The sequence below is a fragment of the Meleagris gallopavo genome, chromosome 1 (genome assembly GCF_905368555.1).
Source record: "Meleagris gallopavo chromosome 1, MGAL_WU_HG_1.1, whole genome shotgun sequence".
NCBI classification, from domain to species: Eukaryota; Metazoa; Chordata; class Aves; order Galliformes; family Phasianidae; genus Meleagris; species Meleagris gallopavo.
In genome coordinates, this window is record NC_139404.1 from 102,767,983 (window position 1) to 102,782,921 (window position 14,939).

The 14,939-nt window shown below is 42.1% G+C and overlaps 1 protein-coding gene across 14 annotated transcripts in view; it reads right to left on the reverse strand.

The window, feature by feature from the left end:
• The window catches only part of TIAM1 (TIAM Rac1 associated GEF 1), a 172,436-nt gene that overhangs the window by 17,511 nt on the left and 139,986 nt on the right, over positions 1–14,939 (reverse strand). For all 14 annotated transcript variants that reach the window (XM_085241793.1, XM_085241807.1, XM_085241798.1 and 11 more), the window contains one exon: positions 5,633–5,736. In XM_085241793.1, the coding sequence (XP_085097919.1) occupies positions 5,633–5,736 (104 nt within the window). The remainder of the gene's footprint in view (positions 1–5,632; positions 5,737–14,939) is intronic.

Consider the following 14,939-nt stretch of genomic DNA (forward strand, 5'->3'; position numbering starts at 1 on the left):
TGCAGACAGCTCACCGTGCTGTGCATTCACCTGCATTAAGCCACAGGGAAAGATGGGTCACCCAGAAAAAGAGAGTGCAAATCCACTTAAGACTATGAAACACCAGAACACCAACAAGCTGCTGAGAACTGGATAACTGTCATACAGGCACAGGTTCTGACCTGGAGGGAGCGCTTACACCTATGGGCCAAAAAGGAAGTCCAGAGACTTGTAGAAGCCTTGTCTCCCTGTGTGCATGCTCTGTACAGTGTTTGCTGACTTCACCCAGAGCCTGCTCCAGCCAGCAGCAGCTCTCACTTCTGCCTTGCCACTTTCATGCCTTGCATCTTTTGCTCTTTTCCCCACAAGTATCATTCATCTTATACTCTCCAGGCAGACAGAAAGTCTCAAGCATGTTTATCTTCACAAATGCTCCCTTGCTTGTCCACTGAACAAACTGTTCCATTCCAGAACACAATCATTTCTACCTCACGCTTAAAAATCAAATGCTAGACAGAAAGCAGGTGCATGTTGGACCTAGAGATGTTCAGAACACAGCTGTTTGCGCATAACTCTCAACCAGTACAAACAAAAGCACCTTTGTCCCCATTTTCCTAGAGAAAATTGAAAGAGAAGGCCTGGAACAGAAACAGATCCCTTTGTCTACCAGCTCTTTTTGCCAGCTGCTACTGAACAGTGATTTCTCCAGAATTAGTGCAACTACTTTAGGCACAGTCCTGCCAGCAGTCCCATCCAGCAACCTTGACATGAGCTGGACTTCTTGCACAACAGGGCTGCAAGGCGAGGTTTGTTTTGCCAGTGCATTAACCCCTCTTCTGCAGGGGACTCAGAAGAGGAACTAAGCTCACATCCTTCTGAGGCAGGAGGGGGAAGTCCTTAACTCACTAAGCATGTTAACAGTGCCCACAGATGGGACGTTTGGCTGCCTGCCCTACAGTTGTGGAAGTGGACTGCGATCTCCTCTTGTGCTCACCTTACAGAAAGACACAGATGCAGAGGCATCAAATAGAATGCCTTGTCAAACTGCATGCAACACCTCTGCTCTGCACCACACAGCAAACTTGAAGCAATACTGATCTCCCAAACAAAACTCAGGCAAACTGCACTCTCTCATGCACTGGCAGAACCGTTAATGACAATGCACAATAACAAAGCGCCTCTGCAGGGTATGCATAACAGCTCAGCCTCAAATCTATAACCTTACACTCAAAACAGCACGAAAATTTGTTTAGCTGCTAATTCCTTAGACTAGCAGTAGATTTGCTCACCAAATACAGCATACGGTACAGAGAGTCGCCGGATCCCACAGCGCTTTCGTTCTTGAGTTTACGGTTAACTCTCCGCAGAGCCGACATCGCCAGGAAGGCAGTGCTAGCAGCACTGTCACTCCGTGCTTCCAGCCTCAGCTGTGAGAAAAATCCCGGCTCTCCACATATTCAGCTGATCTGAAATGCTCTCCCACTGCAGAGAGATATCCTCGCTTGAGACATGCAGAAGATGGCCACACTTTAACAAGAAGGGGCAGTGACCGTATTTATCCAGGCAGAGCCTTTCCTCGTGCGTCGTTTGCCGTGGGCCTCATTCACTCACCACATCAGCTGGAATTAAAGGCTGGCCAGGAGTCGCAGCTGAAGATGTAATGCTGCTTTTCACAGAAACATGTAGAGGATAATTTCAGCAGAAAGGCTGAAATGCAGCAAAGGGGAGGTGAAGGCAGCTCTGGAATATAAATGTCTCTTGCCTGTGGCGGAGCATGAGCCAATTGGCTACGAACTGCACTGCCTAAGAATATTAAACATCTGAAGGGACAGAGGCAGAGAATTAAAGGAACTTTAAAAAGCCAGTTATGCTGCTGGCAAACCTACTCCTCAAATCCCCACTTTAATCCTTTCACATCTATTGCGGCACACTGAAGGTTTTGAGACTTAATAATTCTGGTCTCCAACAATGCTGCACAGAGAAGATGACCTATTTTCTTCAGAAAAATATCTCTAAGTAGTATGAACATGTACACACACACACAGACATTACAGCACACTCCCCAAAGCACAAGTGCTGCAGGGTAATTAGCTCCAGTTTCAAGATGCAGATGCCTAAAATTAAAAACAAGGAGAAACGGATGTCCTGCAATATTATAACTAATTACCAGTTTGGTTTTGTTTTTCAAACATCCTCATCATTTTCAGAGGACTGCTATAGGAAAAAAATACACTCAAAGACTCATCTTGTGATGCACCACAACATGTGTCCTAGCTTTTGGTGACCTGCAGCATTAAGTGCTTTTAACACATATACCCACTTTTTAGGGCACCTCTTTCAAACCTTCATTTATTCCACAATATTTAAAAGGCCAAAATATGTCACCACAAAGGCAAGTAACTGTTTAAGACTTAATTACTCTGCTCTGAAAGGTTTCTGCTCTCAAAGTATTCTGCTGACTGATAGAGAAGAATCAACTAGTTTCCACACAAAGTCTGAAAGTTCAGTTCACATGGTGGATGAAAACAAGTCTAAAGAGGTGGCAGAAAGTATGATTTCCTCTCCCTGCTACTCCTTCCCTGCTATCTCCTCCCCAGCATTGGCTCTCACACAAAATTGACAGAGGGAAAGCAAGCAGCATATCCTAGGGAAGAAGCAACCAGGAGTACAATTCAGGTCACTGTTGGCTGCATCTCTTAAAGGGATGCTCGCTGGTGTTTACAAAGATTAGAACCCAAGAGGACAGGTTGATAAAGAGAAGGCATTGTGAAATTGGATAGGGAGCAAGCTCAGAGAACAATGGCTATCCCATATCACTGCACTGCAAATGCCTCAAAATACTACAAACCAATTTCCAAGGTAAGTTATCAGAAACAGCTTTGCAGTCATCTTACTTTTGTTTATAATAATTCATTTGAGGATAACGGAAGAAGTAAATTCCATGTTATTGGGTCTGTAGGATACGAGGAAACAGGATTTTCAGAAAAGGGAGGAATCCTTAAAGCTATGGGTACACTTTCTAAATCTACCACCACCAACAGCTTGGAGGCTTTTGCAGCTTATGAAACAAATACACCTGTACAGAGCAAACACACACCCACATGCATACATGCCAGGCTGGGGGAAGGGAAAGAGACAGCTGGAAGGGAGGAGGAGGAGGAGATGAGCCACATTCAGGTACCTCCTGTGTTACTTATCCATGTATCACCTACATGGCAAAGCAAACAGTAAGGCAGGAGGGACCAAAGCACAGCTTTTGGTAGGATTTCACACCGCTTACCTTCATAAAGAGCCTACCTAGCATGTGCTACAAGAACACATGAAGGACAGCTGCAGCACTGCATTCCTCTCCTTTTCCCATGAATTATTAACTCCCATCTAGAAATGGCAAGCTGGGAAATTTCTTTCAAGGATCCAGCAGCTTTCCTCCTCAGCAGCGCTCTGCAGGCACCAGCAGACCACCGTGGAGCGCGGATGTTTGCAGGATTAAGCCTTGTCTCAGAATCGTGCTATCACAAGGCACAAAGCAACCCAAGCACTATTTTAAGATCTTCAGTTGCTAATGCTGCATCTGTGCTGAAGGATGGGGAACTTAGCATTTAGTCAGGAGGCTCCAGCGTAGCTCAACTGGATTTCCTCTACCGCCAAGGGGTGAATGGATAAGAGCCACTCCTGCCCTGCTTTTGCCAAGATGGGCAGTAAATAAAGAATCACAAAGTCTCTTTGTCACTCCACCATCTGAGGGAGCCTGGAAATTGTGGTGGCAAAGGTGATACAAGGAGCGTGCCCCTCCAGGTGGCAGGAATTCAGCGTTTCACTTCCCACATACAAAAATAACCTGCATAAAACAGCACTGAGGACACCAGCTTAATCTTCTGCTCCGTAATCCTATGAGCATGGGAACGGTCAGCAGAGTACGGACAAGAAAACACCTTTGCTGTTACCCTCACTGTACCAGCCAGGTGCTGATTTTCCATGGAGGAAAACACACTGAAGATTCCTCACAGCCCACACAGATCAGCTTCTTCAAGCACACAGAAAGCAAAAGGATTAGGAAAACCCTCCCGTGGATTTTGTTTTTTTGGTTGGGTATTAGTTTTTTATTTCCTTTCACCTACAGCACCAGAAAACATATTTCTGGTTTTCAAAAGAAAACATGCACTGAAGTTAACACTTCATTTACAGAAGGATGGATTTCCCTCTCATTGGAAGCTACGGCTTGTTAGAGTCACGAGTTACTCTTCCATTATATGAATATTAAGTATTAGAGCTGCTAGCACACATTTCTCAGTTCAACTAAATCTGCTGAGCCACAGAGCTAATCATGTAATCCCTACGTCTCGCTTCAGGCAATTACAGACTTGAAGACCCAGAAAGCAAAATGCAAAATGGAGTCCCACAGCCTGGCCCAGCTCAGAAACAGAAAGCTATACAAAACACAGCAAGAACACTTATTCCCTAAGTAGCTATGTGCTATGCTCGGCACTCTTCCACAGCTTCAGTGCTAAACAGAAGAGACTCTTCACAGAGCACGTGAAATTCCCACACACTTATAGTTAAAAATAGAGAAGTATCACCAAGCACTTTACTTGAGAAGAAATTCTTTGTACTTACAAGAAAAAGTTCTGCAGCAAAACCTGAAAGCAAAACGTTAAGAATAACCTCCTTCTCTGCCTGCAAGCTCTACATATATTTCATGCAGAGGAATGTTTTCTGTTATCTGACTTCCACTGTCTGGCTATCAAAGCCAGAACTACAGGCTGGAATGACATAAGAGAACAGGAAACCAGAGGCCAGGGTCTTTTCCTTTTCCTACAGTAAGCCAGTAGCATAGAACAGGGACCAATTTAGGACTATCTGTAATGCACTGTAGCTAAAACAAGAGCTAAGAACAATCATCTGCTTATAAGTACAGACTGAGCAAGATCTCATACTCATTAGATCAGGAGTTCTACAGAAAATTAGCTATAAAATCTCACCATCACTTACTCATGAAATACCTAAAAACAATCAGTGCCTTTAAAATAATCTCACTTGTTTCTGCCTCAAAAACCACTAATCATCACAGATAATGTTGTGTGAAGCTCACCAGCACCAGCCTAAAGCAAACTACCAACTGCTGTGAAACCCACCCCCTAACATACAGCAATTAGTAATCCATTTGCACAACCTCTTAGCTGTAATTGGAGAGTTATGCTTCAATTTAAGGTAGATTGGCCATAATTAGTTTGCATTTAAAAACTAGCACGTGCACTATGCTACTGATTTAAGGAAATACTGCTTAATTTACAATCCTCCCGTGCCTTGAAATCAAGAAAGAATAAGAAATCATAATAGACCATTTGATCTTCTGGTTCAGCTCTGGTGAAGAAGATGATAAACTAGCTCTTTTAAAAGCACATGGGAATACTGTCAGAAGATAGTAATGATCCACCCCCCCAAAAAAGGGTACAAGTCTTGTTCAAGAGATAGTGAAGTACTATACTGACATCAGTAATCTGTTACATTCAGTATCATCTGGAAAGACCTTAAAAGTAAGATTAACATTTTCCCAGTAAAGATGTTCTCATTGTGTATAGCTGAGAAGTCAGCACATCAGCTGTGAGCATGCTGTGCTTTCACTCTTAGGCATGTGAAAATGAAAACTTCTCACCTTGCTCATCTTATCGGCCTCATCAGATGATGCCAAGTCTTGCACTTCTGCCTCCTCTGGTGCTGTCTCAACAGAGCTGTCCGGGTCGCCACAAAGCGAGTGCCCTGATGAAATTGAGATGTGTGTCAAAAGCCAACCATAATGTCCAAAAATTTAACAAGCTGCAACAGATACAGAGCTCCCACAGACGGTCAGGCCTCATCCTGCATGCAAGTGTACGCCAATTGACATTATGCCAGAGGCACTCTCTGACTTGAAGGACTACCTTGGTTTACAACAGGGACCACATTCAACAACAGGTAAAAAAAAACAAATAGGTTATGGCCAGACACGCTATTTAGTTGGAAACTAAAAAGGCTGATTCAGAGATAAGGCTAAAATCCCACACTCAAATTCCTGCAATTATTATTAATTCCTTAGCTGGCAAGCAATTGTCTGCCTTCATACCTCACTGGTTTCAAATGGAAACTGCAGTATGAGAATGGGTGGACAGTGCCAAGAAGGTGGCCTTGGTCAGCCCTTCCTTGAGCAAGCCGAACCCGGTGATTTTAAGTTAAGTGCTTTAATATAACTGCTACTGAGTTTCAACACTGATTTTGTTGGAAAGAAAGCCTGTTTTAGAAGTTGTTAGAAGCCTGTTGCTTCCGAAAATTTCACTTCATTTGTGTCAGTGCTTGGAAACAACTAAGCACAGTATGCCTTCACACTCCTCTGGAGACTGTTTCTACTCTGTGATACAACTGATTCGCAACATTTTGTAAATAAATGATGAATTACCTGTAAGTGACAAAAGAATGAGTCAAACCAATCCAAGCCAAAGCATGTAAGTCCCATTTTTTTTCAGGAACTCACTTTGTGACTTAAACAGCTGCAAGAAGCAGCATTATTATACTATAACCAGCCTTCATGGGGAAAAAGACATCACAAATTAGAACAAGCACTGATAGTCTCTGCTAGGAAACTCCTATATGCCTTTGCTGAGCTTCAAGTCAGCATACAGAGACTTTCCAGAAGCTGAGTCCAGATGCTAATTCTTTTTAACCTTCCTTTCTCAAAGCTCATAGGGAAGAGTTTCTTCAGTGGTGCCACTCCTGGGGTCAGACTGGGAAGGTTGTTTTCTGGGTACATCTCCCTGCCTGCATCCTGCCATGCAAATAAGATAGTGAATGTTCCACTAGGGATTATACTCTTTATTCCGTTATGCTTATTCTTCAGATAATGCAGAAAAACCTAATCAAAATTCAATGGATGTAACAACACAGAAAATCCACTCTAAATCAAGACTAACAGTCTACATTAGCACCTTTCTTGGGGAAAATGCTGTTGTTAGCATGTAGCATTTAAACATATGGGGGGAAAACTGATGCTTTTCTATTACGGAACAGATTTTTGTGCAAGCTAGTGCTTTTTTTGGTTTGCCAGTCCTACAAATAGAAATATCCCTGAATCCACTGGTCCCGCAGCCACCCTCTTTTATTCAACCCCAGGTTGAAACACAGGTTTTTTACATGGATTAAAAGTAATTTAGCACATCAGATGTAGCATCATTTCTATGTTAGTTCCATGCTGACTCTCACGTTCCTTGCTATTTTCAATTAGACATTTCAATTTAGGTAAGTCACATAAATTTGTCTATAAGGAGTGTTTGGCTAGATAGCAACTCTGTAAGGAAAAAGGCCACAGTGATGATAACACACATCTGTCACACTGATACGCTGCCATTAAATATAGTGTGATTTGGCCTAAAAGGCCAGAATAGTGTGGATGGCCTTCTCATTCAGCTAACACTGCTGCTGCTGAAAAGATCAAAAAAAAAGAAACTGATTAACCATGTCTGGTACATTTGTTTATATTTGTACTGGTCTGAAATATGTCTCGCAGCACAGAAACAACAGTCTCCAAGAAACATGTTTCCTTATTGAATAAGAAAAAAAACCTGCAACCCTTTTTCCACCGTGGAAAAGCCATTGCTCTTCTTTCACAAAGTTTTTACATTTGCACATAATGCTAGCTCAAGAATGCATCCTAGATAAGCCTCTCTGCATCAAGGCTGAGATCCAGGTCTGAGTTCTTCAGTACTCAACTTTCAGCTTCTATTCTTGCAAGGTTCCAACCACCATTAAAAAAAACAAGTGCATATTTGTACAAGATTTCCACTTAAATGGGTCAGGAAATAACATGGAAAATCTGTATACAATTCAGAAAGTATCTGTATACTGAGATGGATCTAAACTGGACATCAAATAAAATGAAAAAAATATAAAATATTGTTCATAGTTGAGCTTTCCAAAGATATGCCTTACCTTTCAAAAAGATGTGCTTGTGGAAGATGTTTGGCGAAGTAAAATCTACTTGGGAAAGTGTTCTGTCTGTAAGAAGCTACATTTTCTGAGACTTGCTCACAATTGCAGGAACTTAGACTATCAACTTTTTGGTGTCTCTATTAATGTGTAAAAAAATCTTACAACCTTTACATTATCCATTAAAAATAAGAGTAAAATGTGCTACATTTCATAATTTGGTTTGAGCAGTCTGTGTTCACTGCTATTTATTTTCCATTATTGCATGAAATATATCCTACCCCCACACCAAGGCAAATAATGTTTGCTTGGGGGTTTAGAGTTTGGCTTTCAAGCTATCAGTTTTTCTTTTCCTGTGTATTAGAACAACACTTAATCTGTTTCCTGCAATGTAAACAGTCTTTCACTTATATCTTAATGAGCAGTCACACAGTGGATGTGCTTAGGATATTTCTAATGTCTTAAGCTGCCACAGTCAGTGTCAACCTTAGTAGGAATCTGCTGGTTGTTAAACACAGGCAATCAGTTCAATACTGCTGCAGATTCCTGGAACAGCCTTCTAATTAATACCTTCCACTTATTGTCCTAATTCTGTTAGGTTCATTACATCATTCTATTTTTGCTTTGTAAACCTTTATTTAGTTCTGCAAAGAGCTCAGAGGACAATGTCATCACTTCCTTCTGTAACACCTGAATGCTGCCCAACAACAACAGTTTGTTAGGGACAAAAACATGTGGACTTCACTTGACATTAATGAATTAGAAAGAGAAATCCAAGAAGCAGCTGGAAAAGGGGTCAAATCCATGTGCCACAAGCACAGATGGAGGTCACAAGAGCACCCAGGTTGCCTTGGCAGTGTAATATCCGTGACATAATGACTCATGCCTGTTAAATAACTTCCACTTATGACTTAAATTAACAAAATAAAAGGAAGTCTTATATCACCAGAGCAGAGGTGCTGGACTTAAATGTTTGAAGAATCACGTAAGGCTTAAGTACAACAGCCTATGGCTGTTGTTTCCCATTTGCGGGGCTGCTGTCATCTGAGATTTTAATGAGAATTCTTCAATATCTGTTACTGCTATTAAAACCTAGTTCTTGGAGCCAGACAATTAATGATTTTTTTTTAATGCAATGGAAATAAATATTCCTAGCCAAGCTTTGACAGCAGTGGTGCAAATCTCAGAAGTGTCATCCTTCTGACTTTCTGAGTCGTAGAAAGCAGCACAGAAATAAATAAAAAAACCAACAACCTCCATGTTCATAATTTTCATATCTGGATGTTCTATTTCTGCTGGCAATACTGAATTTAGTCCCCCAGCTGCCCCACCCCTGACACAGCTCCATGCCGTTCCCTCGGGCCTGTCGCTGTCACACAGAGCAGAGCTCAGCGCTGCCTCTCCGCTCCCTGTGAGGAGCTGCAGTCGCCATCAGGCCTCCCCTCAGCTCCTCTGCTCTGCGCTGGAGACTCCAAAGGGCCTCAGCTGTTCCTTGCAGTGGACACAAGTGACACTGCACATCCTATGCCTAAAGCACTGGGAAGGCAACTGGGAAACAGCAGACACTGGGTGGTCGCCCAGGAAGGCAGATCTGGCTCTAGCTCAGTCCTAAACCACGTCCCTAGTTCAGACTGCACCACAAAGGGAACTCATTGCAGTGTTCAGGCTGGGATAAAACTGAGGTGCTGCGATGCACAAAGCACAGGGTACTGCTTTGAGCAAAGGGGAACTTGGAAGTCAAAAGGGAAGTCACTTAGTGAGCAAGGGTATGGCTTCATAAGCAATTCTTCCAGCTTTGCCATGCCCTGTTTGTTCTTCCCCTCGCACCCAAGTTATGCAGACACAGCTGTCAGACAATGAGATGAATGGAAAAAAACAATTTTTCGTTTAGGAGGGCTGCTCCAAAAGTACTGCCTCCTTCTATCATGTTGGCCCACAACATCAAAGGCGGATGATGGTGGTGATATGGCAGTAGAGGGTGAACCTTTCAGCCAATATCCCATTACATGTTGTTGTTGTGTGACTGATGGCAGCAGAGGGGCAGTCTGACACAATGGCATCTGACATGGAAGTACATATGAAGCACAAGTGCGGAACTGAATTCCTCCATGTGGAAAAAATGGCACCCACGACACACACGGCTCATGTTTGACTTTTGCCTTGAAAGGATTATGACTAACTTACACAGTTCAACAGCAACTTCCTTAAAAAGAAAAAGGATTTTCCAGAAGAGAATTTGTAATTACATGGAAGAACTCTAAAACAAACTCTAAAACAAACTGCTAGGGATCTGTCTCTCAGATCTGGGTTTTAATTGAGATAAAATGTCACTCACAAACCCACAATTCAACAGGTAAATATGGGTATTTTCTTATTTAAAATAATCATGTTTAGCTTGGAAGTACTGAAACATAAGAGAAGGAAACATTTTCTACATCAGGATGGTCTGTCCAGGGAAGTTACATAGAGTTGATAACCTCCCCAAACATCTGTAAAACTGCATTGCAGTTATCTCAGTCATAGTGACCAAAGAACTCACAGGAGCAAATAGAAAAACCTTCCTTTTCTGGAGAGCTGCAGAGCAAGCCCCACAAATCTCCCTTCCTCTTGCCAGAACTCTATTGCTTCCCATTCCATTTCAACTAGATTGCTCAAGCATCAAAAAATCTATGCTGAATGTTATTCAGTTCAATCGTTCTTCTTAGGGAAAACTCAGATTCAACAAAATCTTCCCTGCTTCAGTTGCTTTTTACCCTCCCCAGTTCAGCTGCCTGCTGAAACACTTGCATTACGCTTTAGTTGCCTGTTTCAAATAAACAGGAACATTCACAGAAATGAGACATATGCTCAGAGACCCTGGAAACCAGAGACGTTGCAATTACAAAATACACCCAGTCTATGGTTCAAAGAGCCAGCAGAGGGAGTGACAACACAGCAAGAATACTAAAATTACAAATCTGCCAGTGATGAAGGAGGTTTGCTTACTGCAGCTAACATGGGAAGACCTCAAAATCCAAAAACTAACATGCTAACCATGCTAACAGCCACAACAGTTATCTTAACAGCAGTTCAGGTAGACTTCTGAAGAGCCAGGAAGGAACGACTCCTCTAAACACAGTTCTGACTGGGACAAATTCCATAGGCTTTTGCTTCTAAGGTTTGAAAAAGCTGATCTTCTGACAACTGTTTTGAACGTCTCTGCTTGATTATATGCAAGTACTTCACTCACTGCTGAAGTAAAAGCCTGTAGAATTGTTAAATTCTGAATGCTAACAGTGGTTGTTGAACATTTTACAAAAAATACAGAAGATACAAAATTAGTTGCTTTCTCAAGAAAATAACCCATAAGAAATTAACGTTACTGTTCGTCTCAGCTTGTTCTGAAATCAAAATTACTTAGCCTAAGGGGAACTGTGGCAATACAAAGATGCAATGAAAAACAATAGTAATTCTGACAGCATAATGCAAGTTTGTCTCATTTTTATGCCATTTTCTTCTGAGAATTAACTTTAGCCTCAAGTTCTCCTGCCTACTAAATGACACAATAACAGACTACTTAAAAATGTCTATCTAGAAGACTGATATACTCATTCAAAACAGAAACATATTTATCTTTTTTTTTAAATCAGTTACATCTTGCACAATGATTTAGTTCTCAGTCACCCCTGCAGTGTTATCTCTCACACTAAAGCTCTCCAGTGTTATAGAATCATAAAAGCATACAACAGCTTGGGTTGGAAGAGGCCTCCTACTGCTTTAGTTCCCTTCAAGTACTGAAAGGTCACAATGAGGTCTCCCCGGAGCCTTCTCTTCTCCACACTGAACAAGTTCAGCTCCCTGAGCCATTCTTCACAGGAGAGGTGCTCCAGCCCTCTGATCATCTTTGTGTCCTCCTCTACAAACATAACACAGGAGTATACAAAGCCTAAAGCTCAGAAAGTCCACTCCACATTAAAAAAACATAGTTAATGGTGGGGAGAACACAAATATAAATAACACGTCCCACTCCCCTCCCAAATTTGAAAGCCCCTCTAATAACAAAATATCTCCTTTATGCTTCACTGATTTGGAGATGTGACCCTGCATTTCCAGCTCCCAAACTCTCAATGTCTGGATTGAGTAGAGACAAACCACTTCTCATGAGAATGGGAGAGAGCTCTCACCAATCACTTCAGGCAATAAGGAAAACATGTCGTGGGGCTTCAGGCAGAATCAGAACTACTGCTCCTTCACTGGACCTATGCAGGTTGCATTAGGAGAAAAGATTGACAGCCAGGAAAAATATTAATAGATGAATGGAAGAAAACCTGTGGCTCTGCAAGCCTGACACAATGTGAATTCCTAGGGGAAAGTATACATCATATTCAAGATGGTATTTTTACAGCAATTAGAGGTGTAAAATCCAAGGTCGTTCAAAAAATAGCCCGTTAAGACAACACAATGAAGTAACAGCTGCCAAAGAGTTGATTTGCAGGCTCAGTCCCAACCTCTGTACATACAAGGCAGTTTTAGGTAATAAAGCATCCATAAGTCACACTGCATTTGACAAACACACTGGCAGGCACTTCATCAAGGTCAAGGTTGAAACACATGCAGGCTTTGCTCCTGAAAGGCACTAGCAAAGTTTCCTTAAAAAAACAATAAAATTGTAACACAGTATTTTCTATTGAAAACATACAATGCCTCAAACAAAAGCTCTGCCCTTTGCTGACTTCACAGGATATGAGGAATTGCAGCAGAGAAGACAAAAATGACAGGACATCAGCAAGATCAGCCAACTAGACTGTGAGTTTCTGTGAAATGGATGGGGTCTACAGGTGATTTATACCTGCTAGCATGCTGGCCCAGTAATGCTTCACTCCCCTGCTGAAATGGAGGTTATACTAGTTCAGGACTGAAGGAAAAATCTGCATGCTATAAATAAGCCTTAGAATAATGGAGCTGATTTGCCTAGCCAGCCAAACTGCCAGCAATCAACAAGGATATAAACAAACAGGCCAGTGGGTATTTCATACTTGAACGCTTTTTGCAAGAAGCTGCAGAGCAGAGACCTAAAATTTAAGGTGCAGCTACAATCCCCCAAATCAAAGCATCTATCTCTTTTTTAAAATTTCAAATGAATCCAGTTTTAGGTTAAAAAATAACAAACAAAAAAAACTAAAAAAGCACTGAGCCAGAAGAATAAAGGCTTCAGTAAAACACGGTGTTCTATTAAAACCTAAGTAGGGAGAAATTGATGGAGAAGATCAAAACACCTGCCTCCAAATCACAAAGCTGGATGCAGATCATTGCTTTCATTCCCACCCCAGGGTAAGTCATTCCAAATTAAAGCATTGGTGTTGTTTATCTTTAAACACTGTCTTAATGTCATTCTTCGGAGGCATATTTCATATTGCAATTAGAGCGCTTTCAGAAGCTGCTTTAAACACCTGCACATCTGCTGATGAACTATTTTGCTGCTTCTTTTGGTTAAACAAGCATTCCTCCTGCTCTGAGGATGAATGAAGGCGACTGCCACCTTAACATATGCTGTGTTTTGAAGGTAAGCAAATGTCAGGAGAGCTCTAGCTTCTTTGGTGCCTGTCACGTGAAAGAAAAACTAAAGGAACTGGCTGCAGCACACCAAAAGTTATCATAAAATCATAGAACATCCCGAGTTGGAAGGGATCCATAAGGATCATTGAGTCTAACTCCAGGCTCCACAAAGCACCACCCAAAAATCAGGCCATATGTCTGAGAGCACTGTCCATATGCTTCTTGAACACCAACAGCTCAGTGCCATGACCACTGCCCTAAGAAACCTGTTCTAGTGCCCGACAGCTGTACCAAGAGACACCCGAATGGAGAAGGAAGCCCTGAAGCTATGCCTCAGCCTTGCAGAGATACTGAAGACAAAAGCATTTGGTGTACCAAGGAGTTTAAACACTCACTGCAGGACATGGGAAAGAAGACAACCTTCCAAACCACTAAGATAAAGACAAAAACCTGACTTGGGAAAAATTTAGAAAAGAGCACGGGGAGTACTCAAACTGAGTGCAGCACAAAGGAAGTGGTATCTACAAAGCAGCAGAGGCAGGTGGTCTGGTTTTGCTGAAACGTGTTCATCAGCCATGTCCTATGTCTTCATTCCATATGGTGCCCACAGCTTTGTTACTGGGCAATATGAAAATGGCAGTTGGCAAATCACACACTGTTTGTCTCTCAGCAAGAAAAAGGACCCCTCTGTGACCTAAATATTCAAAGAAATGACGCAGAGCACTGAGAGTGGCAGGGAAGCTGCTTAATGAGATCAGCTACTGACACCCTGTGTTACTAAGTATTACTCCTCTGGCTTAGAAATCACCATGCTGCATAAATATGAAAGAGCCAGCTTCCAGTTCTTTGCACCCAAGGCAGAACTCCAAGGGGTAAGTGCAGTCAGCATAGGCAAAGGCAGAAGGATGGGCCACAAAGATGTGGTGTTATGTAGGAAATGGGGACATCTGGTGGCCAGCTCATAACATTTACAGCATGAGCTTAAGAGTTGATTTTTGAACACAGAACCCTAACTTGAAAAAGTTCAATGAAAGGAAGACAGTCCTTCTGAAATTGTTTAATTTTCACTGCCTTGGGGGATTTATCCCACATCTTACACGAGGCTGATTTTATCCCTATTTTTAGAGGTATTCACAAAAAGCTGATGTTAAGCCTTCTTCTTGTTTGCGTTATTCTACTTGCTATGAATATCACTCTCTAAAAAGTCACACTTGAAGTCTATTTTTCACCATCCTCACTATGTGTTCCTGTTATCAGAACAAGAACATTTTTGCTAGATCGCTTCCAGTAAATAGTTTCAGAACAGAGCAGCACCCAGAAATGATGAGTGGCAGGCTCTACCCACCTGATACTTCACAGGCAGAGCTGAGTCAGCTTGGTCCTGGGTCCAAGCAAACAAGCTCTCTCTGTGGCTTGTTAATTCCTGCTCAGTATCACGCTTATGCACTCACACAGCTTCTAGGTCAGCTTGG